We start from the raw sequence: 15,571 nt of genomic DNA on the forward strand, positions 1-15,571 counted from the left end.
TACATAATTTTGTTTTTTTTTTTAAAGTTTTGGGAAATAATTTTTTACGTTACTTTTTCTATTTCAAATTCTGTTTTATATTTTTTACTATAATCAGAAAGCCATTGATCTGGTATTTTAATTTTTCAGGAGCCTAAAAGGATAATCGTTTTGGGGTTTTTTTGTAATTCTTTTGATATTCAAGATCAATTCAACTATAAAGTTAGTTTTACCTTTTGCAATTAATTTCTTGAATTGTTTTTCGGATATTAAATTTAAAGTTTCCAGAGGGTAAAGGTTGCACATAGCCCAAAACCGTAAAGGTTATTGGCGTCGAGGTACATAATGTATTTGCTTTCTTCTTTTGAATTATAATCTTTCATATATTTATTGTTTGCTTTACTGTATCTGTTTGAAATATAACTTATTTCCTCCTCTCAGTGCCTTTTCAAAAAAAGATACATATCAATATCAGTTATTAAATCTAACTTAATTCCAGTCATTTTTAACATTGCATCCCAAGTAACCCAGGACTACTAAAATAATGACAAGGATCTAATTTTTTTAGTACTCTAAACATAGTTTTCTAAATTTTCGAATACATCAGCTAAAAGTAATACGTCAGTTTTTAAATATAGATCATGATATTTCTCCCATTGTTTTAATTTTAAATTTTTCCAAACATTTTTAGCATTTTTCATATTCGTTGTCAGATATGTGTGTTTCATTTAAAATTGAATAAAACTCTTCTTTAGAAGGTAATTCTGTTTCTTTGAATTTTTTAAATGAATCCATGTAATCATACGGATAAACACCTTTTGTTTTTAATAATTCAATATTTTTATCAAATTCTTGAGATAAATATTTAAATTCTGGAATATTTTTTACTAAGTTATCCAATGATTGAGACATAAATTGAAATGAATCAATAAAGACCAGGTCAGAAATCATAAATGCCATATATCTTTCCATATTGTTAGGAATAACATTAATTTCTTTTTTAAATTTCCCTATTTGTTGCATAATAAAATGACCGTCATAACCTCTTAAATTATGAAAAATAACAGGAATTTTATGTGTTAGTTTAAAATTAATATTACATTCTGAGTGAGCACTTCCTCTGAATTTTCCTGTTATATGACAATGGTCACGGACAGGATTTTCATTTTCCTTATATTCTTTTTCACAAATATGACAAAACTTTTGTTTTTTAAATTCAATTTCATCTTTTTTAGACATTCTTAGTTCTTTGTTAAAGTTAACACTAAATATTTTCTTTACAATATTCCTCTTCCTCAAGCATTTTTTCAATTAAACTTATAAACTGCATTAGGACCTCTATAAATCTGGGTTGGTTTAGTATATTATCGTCATAACAACAAACAACTTTATAGCCGTAACCAATCTATATGATTTTGATATGCTTCAGTAAATGAAGATTCAGTTGATGGTTAAGCAGTTTAAACTTTTTTAGTTATTGATTCAAATCAGCATAAATTACAAAAGGTACTGCTAAACCTTTATGATAATTTTTAAATTGTACTTTACTTCCCTCTTTTGGCATTTTTACACCTTGGGTACCATTAATAGCTAAACAATTTGGAATATGTTCATTTAATATTCTTTCTTGAGTAAAATGTTGTAAGCAACTTTTACAAAAATGTTTCTTGTTTGTATTTTTTGTTTTGTTATTCATTAATCTATTAAAGTCTTTTATCCAAACATAATGTTGGACTACAGTTCTTGAGGGCTTACAGTCATCATCAGTTATTTTATCATTTATTTTATCATTAGTAATTAGCAACATGTCACAGTGTTCTTCGTATTGATATTTTGATATGTACAATGGATAAATACTATTTTCTTCATATCCAAATATATTAAATGAAATATCATTTAAAACTTCAATTTTAGGTATTTGATTTAATGTAACAGGAAATTTAATTCCAGTATAATCAAGATCGTTTATATGTTTTTTGTATTTTGAAACTCTATGAGGGTTTTCTTTAACAGGAAATTTGTAAGCTAAATGACACCATCTAAAACATTCGTTATCATCATTCTTTATATTTATCAATCCTTTCTTTGGATTTTGTAATGGTTTTGGTAACTCTAAATAACTTGAAGCAGCCAACGGACTATACTTATATCTATTTATATAATGAGCATCAACTGACTCTATTCTCCAGCCGCTTCCTTCAGAAATCCAATTACCAATTCTATTTATTATTTCATCAAAAGCTTGATGTAAGTTTTTTTTTTTTCGTTTGTGTTAATAATTTCTAAAGCCTTTGATTGAAAATAAGTGATTTATATATTGTATCAGTTTTATCCATTTTTGCAAAAGTTATTTTTAAAACAACGTTTATTTTTATACCTTTAAAGTTTTAAGTTCAGATTTAAGTATTTCATAAGAGTTGTTTATAGTTAAATATAATTGATTTTTTGGATCTTGTCTATATGTAATTTTAATTTCAAATTTCTTATAATATTGTTTTGTAGATCTCTCGATTTCCATCTATATATTATATTTAGAAAATAAAATTCGTTAAGCAAAAAAGGATTAAAAAAAATAATTAAAAAAATAATTAAAAAAATAATAAAATAAATAAAGTTTTAAATTATCTTTAAGAAGAAATAAAATATTTAAATTTATATCTTTTTCCATTAGTTTTTGATATTCCACATTTTACTCGGTTTTCTCCTTTGCAACACATTGTTATTAACCCAGAATTAATACCAAGGTCTTTAGACGCTGCATAATTGCTTTTATATGTTTTTTCTTCATTAGTATCACAGTCGGTTACAATAACTTTTTTAGGATTGTTTCGAATATTATTTGGTCTGGGACAATCACATAATCTTCAGCATTTTCTTCTTCAGTTAATAGACAACCACAGTTCCATTCAAATAAATTATTTTTAAAAGATAAGGATCTATAACATTTTGTAATTTATCAATGACATGATTTTTATATTCATCGCTAACTATTTGATCAAGTTTTGATTTAAAAAACATTTCTTCTTTTAAGAACTTTCTTATATGAATTTTTGTCTGGATTCATTATTTCTCCTAAAGTGCTAGATAATTTTGGCATAATCATTCTATCTATCTTTCTATTAACCATCCATATTAATATACTTATAGAAAAAAAATCTTTAAAACGCACCTAAAGAACATTTAAAAAATAGGTAATATTATCTATATCTTTTGAATAAGATTTTAAAGTCATTTTTTCTAAATTGTTATCAACTGTTAAAATTTTAATACCTTCTTGAAACATTCTGTTTAACATTCTTCGTGTAATTTGTGTAGTTTTTCTAAATAATCTAAACCAACTTTGTTTTCTTCCGTTCTGTTTCTTTTTTGAAGTCTTTTAAAACATATTTCTGGGTCGGTTTTAACATAAACAAATCCATCAATTGGGTTTTTTTTCCATATGGTTTTATAATTGATCAGTTAAGAAAAGATTGTTACTGCCCACTCGGGGTCATTTATAACACCGTTGTCGTGATGTTGTTTTGTAAAAACGTTACTGTTGGTTAAATAACAACGTTCAAGGACAGAAACACCATCAAACTGTTTAGCAGAAGATAACATTTTTATATGACTGTTTAAAGTTGTTAGCTGAAAAGGAAATAAATATTTGGAAGGTTCTTGAGCAGCAAGTTCAAAAGGTTATATAAATTATAATCAGAGTCCATAACATTTTGCCATTCGTGAATTGGTTCTGGAATTATATTAAAATTAGGATTATATTCTTTAATAATATCTAAAAACGTACTTTTTCCTGATGCAATATTACCTTCAACTGATATAATTTTTTCATTTATATAAAATTTACTTATAAAAAAAAATCTTTAATAATCTTTATTAACCTTTAATACAACTCTTCTTCTTTTTTGCTTTTATATCCGTTAAGTTTAAATTCCTTCATATGCATTTCAAGAGGTGTTGAATAATTTTTTTCTTTCTGCATTTCTAATAGTATTGTAAAAATATCCTGAATAACTTTATTTGGATCTTCTTTATTTACTTTTCCAATCCGTGCTTTTGTTATTAGTTGTTTTATTTTATGATGATGTGCTTTTAAAATAAATTTCTTGTCGTCAAGTTTTAGTCTGTTAGTAAATATGGTAATTACTGATGGAACAGCCCCAGCAACTGCTACAAATATAGGAATAGCTGGAACAAGTGCTAATGCAGCTGAACACCCAAAGAACCTGCTGTAATATATAATCCGGTACTTACTCTCCCACAAAATTTATAACTTTTTCTGTAAGCAGCAGCTAGTTTAGTTAAGTGAATAATTAATTGATCTATTGTTTCTATTCATTATTATTAGAAATTAGATTTTTATTGCTCATTTATATAATTAAACTTTTTATTTTCTAAATTAAATTTGTTCAAGATCGCTAAATGGTACCCAACTATTAAATTTTTCGCTATAACCCTTCCATTTTACTAAAGCTTGTTTTTTCTTATAGTTTCGTCTAATAACTTTTTCAATTCTAAAAACTTCTTGTGTAGTAGGTAAAAGTTCTTGTCCGTAAAATGAACCTTGAACTATTTCATTATTTAAATCTTTAATAGAGTATGTTCTGGGATTTGTATTATTAATTTTATAAATTATAAATATTTCCTCTGTCCAGTTTGGTGTATATCCTTTTTCAAAATGTCTTTTAAGTTTGCTTAAACGAACTCGATCACCAATTTTAAATTTTGTTTTACTCTTTGGTATCTTTAAATCACCATATAAATTAAAGTAAACAGTACCTTTATTTAAGTTTTTACTAGCTTCGGTTGGTGTCATTTTATACTAGAATGTTTTGTTTTGTTATATTTATCAACCATATCCTGCAAATTATCTAAATAAGTATAAGTATTATTTGCTGTAAAATATTTCCACATTATTCTTTTAAACTTCTATTAAATCTTTCTATTACTACAGCCTTTCCTTCATTAAATGTATGGTACATATTAATCTTATTTTTATTCAAAAATGATTCAAACTTTTATTATAAAATTCTTTTCCTTCATCTACCCATAAATTTATTGGAATCCTTGCAGTCTTCGGGGACTTTCGTCCCTGAATTCTATCTTCAGAAATATATTTTTCAAATGCTTCAGTAACAGATTCTCCAGTTTTATTCTTTAATGGAATAACCCAAGCATATTTACTAAATATATCAATAACGGTTAACAAGTACTTTACTCCTTTATTATATTTTGAAAAAGCTTGCATGTCAACTAAATCAGCTGACCAAGTATCATCAATATCATTAACAATCACTCTTCGTTTCCTAAATTTACGTTTAATTGGTTTGTGTAATTCTTCTGCTAATTCATCGCTCCAGCGGTAGCTTGGTGCAGTGATTCCGGGGGTATACTCTACCCCCTTTTCCCGTTTTTTTATTTTTGTCCGAGACCAAGTGTGTATTTCGTTTTGATAGCTGGTTTTACAACTAAATGTTTTGCAATCTTTTCTCCAAATGTTTTTGATTTAGTTTTATTTAAATTGGAAAGCATTTGTTTATCACATGTACCCTTTTTTACACCACTGTCATAGCAAAAGTCATGGTCCATACATACTGCATCCAGTTCGTTGACAGGAGGTCCGTTATCTAAAGGATTTCCTGGTCCACAATAGTTATATCCTGGAAGTGTTAAACCTTTCTTAGGTAATAAAGGTAACATTGCTTTGTGAATATCTAAACTACCCCCTGTACTTTTAACAAACTTTGATTTCATTTTTCCACAAGATGAACAAGTAGCCCTTATCATTTTTCTCCCGTTTTTTGTTGTAACATAATGAGGATTTATATTATCAGTAAATCTTCTTTCTTTCAAACAATATATTTTATTCTGTAAACTCATCTATATCATATGTATTTAAAACTTTTAATTGGTTTTTAATTGGGTTTAACTGGGTTTAAAACCTGTGGATTTTAAATTGTCCGGCATTGGTCAGTCCTGACCAAGGGTCAAAAGGTTAAATGGGGTTAAACTGTTCCAGAACAAACAATTATTATACTACTCGTACTTTATATTGATGGTGAACTTATGAAGATAAGAATCGATCTCAATGGCGGTTTCAAAAACCTGTGGAATTGACAGTTGAAACCTCTGGGTAGATTGATATGTTTATTTTAAGTATTAGGATGACTGAAATGGATATATGTCTAAGTGTAATCTTTTCGTAGAGATTTTAAAAAGATATTTATTCAACAAGAGGCCTGCGTCGAACAAGGTAGGCCCCTAATTCTCAATTTGAGTTTTAAGGTACCACCGCAGAAATATAAAACTGGTAAATAACGATATTCATTTGAGATAGAAAAATAAAGAATTTAAAAGTCGCAGAAGAAAGCACTTATGTTGGACTTCATGTTTTAGTCAGGTTTACTGGTACCTTAAACCAGGCGCAAAGCTTTGACCGTATTAGAATACTATTGAAATTGGACATAATTGGCTTTTATATTTAAATACAGTACAAAGAGAGGAAACCCCAGTATGTTCACACTGTTGAATGAAAGGTGATTTCCATTGGTATTACAATCTATCTAACAAGTGCCTTAACAGATGTGCAGTTTGTTAACGAAATGTTTATATCTTGACGAAGAAGCTTTGAAAAACATAGAGAGCATGGCGCGGTGTTTCGAGGCGTAAGGACTTCCATCATGCCCAAATTATAGACAGAATGCTTTTTATTGCTTTCACCGATAACGGGTAGACGCATTTACGGACAGAAAACCATAGCGACATAAATTCACACGACAAGCATATGAACTGTAGAGTTATTTTATTGGTTTGTGTTTGGTCAAAACCTCAGCGCAAAACAGCAACAAGTCAAGGAACACCATACTTAACTGTTAACAAAATGTCATAATGTGTGAGTTTAAGTTAAAGTGGTGGAATTCATAGGCCGTATGTACCTTCCTTATATTTGCGTCTTTCTTCTGTTTGTTATTTCTATGTTTTATTAATAAATCCCCTTTGCCTATGTATGCAAGTGCTCGGCTTGGATGTACGTATATACAATAAACGTACCATTTTCCAGTTGGAATATTGTATTGTATGGTTGACTGCATCATTTGGATCTGACTTTTCCTCCTGGACGTTTGCTCTTGTTGGCCGAAAAGAATTTACGACACAAGGTACAACTCCCATTGACCCCTTGCAAAATGAGGAAGTCCATAAAGGATATGACACTTCCGTACAATCAGTATATTTGTTGCCACACGGTCGGACAAACAATTGGACTTTAAGAACAACAACTGCTTTCATATACATATATTTCAGTTTTGAAACAGCATGCTGGTTTGACGAAAATTTACATAATCAAATCTATTTCTAACTAATTGTTGTTTCTTACATATTTTTTTTTATTTCTTTATTATTAGCTTTAATTGACCACTTTGAAAAAGAGTGTTTATCTACAATTAAAATTTATATACGTAACATGCATAAGCGAGCTATAGTTTCTAAGTTCATGCTATTTGAATATGAAAGATTGTGGAATGAGTCTTTGATTAAGTATTTTCATGAAGCTAGTATTATGAAAAAGCAATGGTTTGTTTTGCAGATATAAGCAGAATAGTGTCAATAATCAATACAATAGCATTTAATTCAATATATTGGAAGCGTCTTTAAAATTATTTGAATTCCTATGTAGCTAAAATGAAAACAATGTATCAAAAAGTGATAATGTTGTTATGTCGAAAGTTAATATGCGTATTCTTCTTTGATCACATGTTAGTCTGGAGCCGAGTCTTCTTTCTACCTGCAAATATAAAATTGCACATGTAATATATGTAAAGAAAGGCTTTAGAAAGCAAGGTTCATATGAATAGCTGCAGAAGCGCATTTAAGCTTAAAAGACCATATCAAATGTAAACTGACTGTAGTGAAACTTCAACCATGTTCTTTTATCAACGTTCTATAGCTAATTCCTGTAATCAAGCAACCTTGACCCACTTCCGTAGCAGGATCTATAGCCAATAGATAACGTGACTTCCGCTCAAACAACAGTATGTACCCTTTTCATCATAACTAATAAATCAATTAATTATATAATTTGTACATTATTTGGCAACATATACAAGTTTGATTTTGACTTGTTCATGATGTATATGGCAATGGCAAAAAACTCGTCCGAGTCCTGTTAATTTTCTTAGATTTAAGAAGTAATATATCTCATTTAGTGATTTGTCGCTGGACAAATCATTGTTTGGAGTTCAGATACGAAGGAATTATATCACGAGAGCTGCGCCCTCGTGATATAATAATACGCATCTGAACGACAAACAATGATTTTATTCAAGAGCAAATCACTAAATGAGATATATCATTTCGATTCTAACACGTTACGAAAGGACTTTAAAGTACATCCTTGACGGCATTCATTAAATATTTGCCCGTTTTCAATTCGAGGGCTTGGTGCAAAACTATTGTAAGTGTATATAAATAAAGAACAAGATACAATAGTTTTGCGTCAAACCCTCGAATTGGTTTCTTTTCCAGCGCGCCGCTATGCCGTTTGACGCTTTGACGTAATAATTGTGACGTTAGAACAGTGAATTGTTGTATAATAATTCACTGTTTTCAGCCATCCTTGTTTGATATGAAAATGAATCGGATCGTGTTAGAATGACTGTTAGTTGTTTGAATGCCCGCCAGCTAACATCAATAGGGACAGCACAGATCTTCGGATTGCGGGGTCGTGAGTTCGATCCTCAGGCAAGGCGAATGTTCTCCGTGACGATTTGATAAAAGACATTGTGTCTAAAAAATCACCCGTCCTCCACCTCTGATTCATGTGGGGAAGTTGGTAATTACTTGCGGAGAATATAGGTTTGTACTAGTACAGAATCCAGGAACACTGGTTAGGTTACATAACTGAAAAACTGTTGAGAAACGGCATTAAACATAAAATAAACAAATTATCTGTTTCTTTCTATCCGTTTTCCTTTGTGTTTCATCTTCTTCAACCAACATAGTGCATTTGCGACCAGCACGGAACCAGACCAGTCTGTGCATCCGCGCAGTCTGGTCAGGATCCATGCTGTTCGCTAACGGTTTCTCTAATTTCAATAGGCTTTGAAAGCGAACAGCATGGGTCCTGACCAGACTGCGCTGATGTGCAGGCTGGTCTGGATCCATGCTGATCGCAAATACAATGTGTTGGTTTTCCCATGGCGCGGCTCAAATGTTACAGTCAATGTTTTATATAAATCTATCTATACTGTACCGTTAAAATGTTTGTTACTGGTCAATCAAATAGTACTTGGGTTCCAAATGACAGACCAATTTATTTTTGTTTATACCATTGAAAGCACAGTGTATTTCTAGTCATGTTTGTACGAGGTAATGTCACATTGTTTTGGGGTTAAATCATAGTGTTACTGGGTACTGATATAACATTGTAATTGGTAATATTAATATATATATTAAGCATAAAGCATGAATGGAAAGTTTAAAAGATCACATTTAGTTGGTCAATAGACAGATTAATATTTTATTTAATTTACTTAATACTTTGCATGACAATTATGATCACCTTTTTATTGTTCCTCTTGATTAATGACGTAATTGAGTCCTTTTTCTTGCCAGATTCTTTAACAGATTAAGCAAAACGCGGCGTTCTAAACCACTGTCACTATCTGTTGTTCCTGTGCCCGTTTCTGCTGCAGTTGTTGGTTCTGTGTCCGGTTCTGCTGTAGCTGAGTTGGTCGGCTGTGGCGTTAATGTAGTTGTCGCGGACTCTGCTGCCGTTGTTGCATTTGCCTGGGACTCTGTTGTTGGAGTTGTCCCTTCGTCAGGTGATTCGATTTGCGAGTCTGTGTTAGTTTCAGTTTCTTCTGGCTCTTTTATAAATAAATACAGTTATACATGTTATATGCCGGAGCTAAGATTTAAAAGCGGAATTCCTATTAAAATCTGTATCTAGGATACGATAATCAAAATATCACCATAGTGCAGTTTCCACTTTGTTGTACTTGCGAAATTATCTACAATTGCAGAAATGCTGATTGTACACACTTGATGTAAAATGTATTGATATTCTATTAGGAAACTTAAATGGTAATCAAACGTTAACGGAGTAGCATAGATAAATCACGATCCCTTTAAATTTTACAATATGGTCAGTTTTCCTTCTGTGGATTAATCTCACATATTCTATTGTTTTATTTCGTGTAAACATTTACCATGCTAGATATTTAAAATGGACTGGTCTATCATTCAATTTGGGCAGTACCATTTATTATTTGAATAGGTGTTTACTGAAAATTTGCAGACTGAATAGCGAACAGTGCAGGTCATGATCAGCCTACTCGATGTATGTGTAAGAGATCATTAATATAGCTCTTTCTTTAAAGATACCTCAAGATCACGAACTCTTCAAACATCTGTCGTATCTATGTTTACTTCATTGCCAGTAACAAGGTGTTTTTTTTTAAACCAGTCAAATTATTTTACAGTTCAGTCAAATTTCTTTTTGAAGGGTGGCATGCATATTCGCTGTCTATGAAATATCTAAACGATTTTCTCCGGGTCCAGGTAAATAATCCGAGTTTTCCTTTAGACAGAAATTGCAGTTAAATGGTGTTCTGACATTGAGAAATAATTTAAAACCGACATAATTTAGACAGAAGACATAATTAAATATAAATAAAGCATTATTACTGCTTGTAAAGTATTGTATATATATTTTAAATGAATAGTTTAGAAAGACCTCCTTTTTAAAAGAACACGTTTCGAGATTATTTCATGTCACCAAGTCGCTCTTAATATGTACAAATCAGTAAAAGATAGAAAGAAAGGCTTTATATTTCCATTCCACATGACTATACCCTCCTTTAGTCATCCAAGTAATGAAGATTATCTTTAATTTTTAAATCCCATATACTTACTCAATTTCAAACACGCATCTTTTTCAAATATAATTACTACAAGCCTTCCTATCATACGAGTTCTGATCTAGGCGAATAATGTTCGAAGATTATGCCGATCGGCATCCATGCTTCAAGTGTGATTCATATGGACAAGTTGTTAGTTATTTACAGTGTATGTTATAAGAACATGGGTTATATAAACCAACCTCCATTCAGCTAAAACTCTGGTGGAAAATGGGGTTAAACTATAGAAACAACACACACTTTCAGAATTAGTTACCGTTATTATTCAAGCCAGTATTTCCGTTGGACTTATGTCATTAAACTATGGAATTAATATAATTTGCCGTTAAGTTTATACTCGAGCCAACAATTTTGTTTAAAGACAATATGAAAGTACATTGCCGTTAAGTTTATACTCGAGCCAACAATTTTGTTTAAAGACAGTATGGAAGTACATTGTAGTATAACAACGAGAGATATGTCCCTAAGAAAAAAAGTTATCAAGGAATTGTGCCACTGAAGTATGAATTTAGCAGAAAATGGTAGATACATACCAGGCAATATCATCTCTAGTAAAGAGATCAGTTTGTCTATTCTTCCTGGAAATAGAAAGAAACAATTAGACAGTATATCATTTATGTGGCGTATAACTTTTATAAAATCATATATTTGCTAATGTCGTTATTTTTTTTTTATATGTTTTTGGTTTCAACGTAAATAAATCTTTACATTTTCAGAAACGGCTATACTGGGCTTCAAACGGCAGCATATCAGCTGTTACGACGGAACAGAATTATGCTACCCTTTTATAATCCTCTCAAATTATCCATTCTATACAGTGAATGTTCGTAATAACGTTGCCATAAAATGCTATTATACGACCCCGGGGACTCATCTTTCTATTTGGGGCCTTCGTGGCCGAGTGGTTAAGGTCGATGACTTCAAATCACTTGTTCCACATCGACGTGGGTTCGAGCCTTACTCGGGGCGTTGAATTCTTCATGTGAGGAAGCCATCCAGCTGGCTTACGGAAGGTCGGTGGTTCTACCCAGGTGCCCGCTCGTGATGAAATAATGCACGGAGGGGCACCTGGGGTCTTCCTCCACCATTAAAGCTGGAAAGTCGCCATATGACCTATCATGTGTCGGTGCGACGTTAAATCCAACAAAACAAAACAAAAACAAACATCTTTCTATTTACGTCAAAATATCCTAAAAGTGATAAAAATTATATGTTAATTATATTTCATTTTCTTGTTTCTTGCGTACAACAAAAATATAAATGCTTCAGGATCGATTACGATTGTACTTTATTGCATTATATGAACCACGCCATGAGAAAACCAACATAGTGGGTTTGCGACCAGCATGGATCCAGACCAGACTGCGCGGATGCGGATGCGCAGGCTGGTCTGGATCCATGCTGGTCGCAAACCCACTATGTTGGTTTTCTCATGGCGTGGCTCATATATTTTCAGCGTGAGGTCACGCGGTAGAATGCTCGTCTACGCATTCTACAGACTGCATGTTTCATTGAAGTTTAAAGTAAAGTCCACACAGAACGTATTTTAGTCCATAATTTTCCAAAACAGTATATCAGCTTCTAGTAAAATAAAGATATAAAGGTAAGGAAGGGAGGCTTAAAAGGTTCATATTAGTATTATTCCATTAATTCGTTTATTTCATAGATTATATAAAATTAACTGTCATTAGTTATATTTTTTGACATCATTGTTCCTGTTTGTCCGGTTTTTGGAGGTTCAATACCCATTGACAGTATTTCAAAATTTAGCATCCATAGTACTTTCATTTTAGTAATAATTTAAAATGAAAAGGACAAAATACTATTGGAGGACTGAAGCGCCTTGTCAATGACTGAATACCAATTGTCAAAAAAGGCGTAACTATGACATGAAAACAAGACAGCTTTATACAACCTGTGCATTACATGTAGATTATCACACACATTGAATAAGTGTGTGAAGTTTCATTCCTTTCCATCAGTAGTTATTTAGATGTCAGCTTAATATATAATTAAGTAATAAAACATTTAAAGTGACTTTGAGAAAAAGCATAATACCTGAAATCGGATAGTTGTTTAGCTTAGTTGGAGCTACCGCACTCACCCGTTTGCCGGTGTGAGTGTACTAGGTAGCCGCTGAACTTTCACGTACTTACACATTGTGATAATCTGTTAAGCAATGAGTAGGGTTCATAACTCTGTTTGGCATGTGCTTTTATGTAAGTTTTATCTTCACTGTGATGATCTGATAGGCAATACACAGGTTTCACAACAATTTCACAAAGCCATGCCCGTTTTTCACCTTAGCCATTTTATAAAAACTTTGTACATAAGCCGGTGTCTAAGTAACCTATAGTTGAAATGGACGGGAACTAACACACTTACTTGATGCAATGCATATGCTTAATAACTTAATGTACTGCTTTTGTACACAGTCATGTCCCTTCATGAGTTAACACCATTTGGTTCAGATTATATCTGTAACCGCTTGTGGAAACGTATTGAAAGTTCGCGTACTTGTTTACTGTAACGATCAGACATGCAATGCAACCGCCTCGGTAGCCTAGTGGTAGAGCGTCCGCTTCGAGTGCGGGAGGTCATGGGTTCGATCCCCGGCCGCGTCATAACAAAGACGTAAAAAATGGTACTAGCAGCTTCCTCGCTTGGCGCTCAGCATTAAGGGGATAGTGCTAGGACTGGTCAGCCCGGTGTCAGTATAATGTGACTGGGTGGGGGTATCATGCCACGTGTCTACGGCGTGATATTCCAGTGAGGATATTCCAGTGAGGCAGCACTATAAAGTTTGGCATTGTGCTCACTGCTACAAGTAGACACCGTCGTTTATATGACTGAAAAATTGTTGAAAAAGATGTTAAACCCGAACACACACACACACACACACACACACACACACACACACACACACACAATGCACTGGTTTCGAACTGTACGGACGTTAAATAAACCAAAATAAACCCGTGCTTTCATGATTCACATGTTTCTACATTTTTGTTTACGATCGTACCTGCACAAATTCAACACTGATTAGGAGACTTGTCTCTTTACAAAGATTATTCAAAAGTCATAACGTTTTTTGAAAGGTAAAGAGTAACATACAAACCTTCTAATCGCTCGAGATTTTTACAATTCCCGCCTTTGGCTCCCCCTGCACCACTACCAATACCTGGTGGACTTATCAGAAGCCGCTTTAACCTGAAATAAAACACAATATAAACAGGTCACTTTATCAATTTTGAACTGGAAAATAGTTTGTTATAAATATTTTCAAATTAACTATGTGAAAGTACAAAGGTGGTACATTGAGAGAGATCTTGTTTTTAGACGCATGTCAAGGGATGACTGTGATACCTCGCTCAATAGACACTGTTGTTGAAAACGGCGATAGTTCGAATACCAGACACATGTTTACCTCGTTACAACAATTTTGACCGATCATACTAATTAAAAAGCGCAGATACGTTAAAACCATATTAATTGTCTTTTAAGTTTACTTAACTCTGCATCTACAACTGGTCAATAATGTAATCAAAATATTGCATTTTAAGGATTTTGAAAGTATAGACAACAACACGTAATGGTTATTTCATCATAACCTATGTGATAACTGAGAAAGTAATTTCTTAGATGGGTACTCAGTTCCTCTACAGTTTCCGTTCAACTAGAATGATTTTCGGATCATTCTGTTGTGGACTTAATTCATTTTTCTGTCAAGTATCACTAGTGGGAGTGGAGGGGGCATGTATCAAATAACTACATGTATCTCGAAAAGTCTTTAATGTGGAGTAGCCACTCAAAATCATTGGATGATTAATGTAGACAAGGCTTAAAGTGCAAGGTTTTCACACGGCGTCTGATACCTCATATGTTTTTTTGCTTAGTATAATGTGAATATTTACTGTGTTATTACGTATGTAGACAATGATATGCTGATACATCATAAAGTTTTAAAACGTATTTCTTAAATCGTTCATGGCGTCATTGCTTACGAAACATTTCCTCGTTCACATATTGTGACACCCATAAAGAAGCTAAAACATTTCATATTATAAAACCTAGCGATTGAAAAAAATATAATGCAGCCTAGTTATGTGCCTAACATATTTTTTTTAACGAACAGGAGCTAGTCAATGTCACGATATGACATTTTTGTGTACTGATTTTTCGGCTAGAGTAGCTGTACTGATTCAAGCTAAAAGATAAACTTATTCGTTCTACTTACAGATTAATTTTCATATCGTCTGGATAATTTGCTGTTACCATGGTTACACAAATAAACACCAACACCGCACAGACCGTGACGTTCATCTTGCGTCAGTAAACACAGGATTTGCTACAGCAGTAAATAACCTGCAATCGGAAGTTTTGTAATAATCATGTCTTATTGTTTTATTGACTAAATACAATATCAACTCTGCCAGTGCAAAATCTTAATCCTGCAACGTTTCGCGCCTGTATGACGTATCATTTCAGGGACACAGAGTTGTCCCCCAACTGTACTCCTTTATTTGTTTGAGTTTTGGCCTACTAAATATTTACTTACATTCTCAACTTTACAGCAAATCTGGAGGCGTGCGATTTAATAGATTTGCAACGAAAAACATAAATTTCATGCCTCTGTGCACAGATGCAAACTGATGTGATCATTGACAATAAAA

At 32.3% G+C, this 15,571-nt stretch overlaps 1 protein-coding gene across 6 annotated transcripts in view; it reads right to left on the reverse strand.

Annotated features, from left to right (window-relative positions):
• The window catches only part of LOC123540714 (uncharacterized), a 36,448-nt gene that overhangs the window by 16,321 nt on the left and 4,556 nt on the right, over positions 1–15,571 (reverse strand). For 2 of the 6 annotated variants that reach the window (XM_053527315.1, XM_053527316.1), the window contains exons 2-3: positions 15,136–15,246; positions 14,017–14,108 (exon numbers count right to left, since the gene is read on the reverse strand). In XM_053527315.1, the coding sequence (XP_053383290.1) occupies positions 14,017–14,108; positions 15,136–15,221 (178 nt within the window). In that variant the 5' untranslated portion in view covers positions 15,222–15,246. Of the gene's footprint in view, positions 1–9,534; positions 9,843–11,428; positions 11,474–14,016; positions 14,109–15,135; positions 15,264–15,571 lie in introns of those variants that run through there. The other 4 variants (XM_053527313.1, XM_053527314.1, XM_053527317.1 and 1 more) reach the window with 3 other exon arrangements.

This window comes from Mercenaria mercenaria, chromosome 16, assembly GCF_021730395.1.
Source record: "Mercenaria mercenaria strain notata chromosome 16, MADL_Memer_1, whole genome shotgun sequence".
Lineage (NCBI taxonomy): Eukaryota > Metazoa > Mollusca > Bivalvia > Venerida > Veneridae > Mercenaria > Mercenaria mercenaria.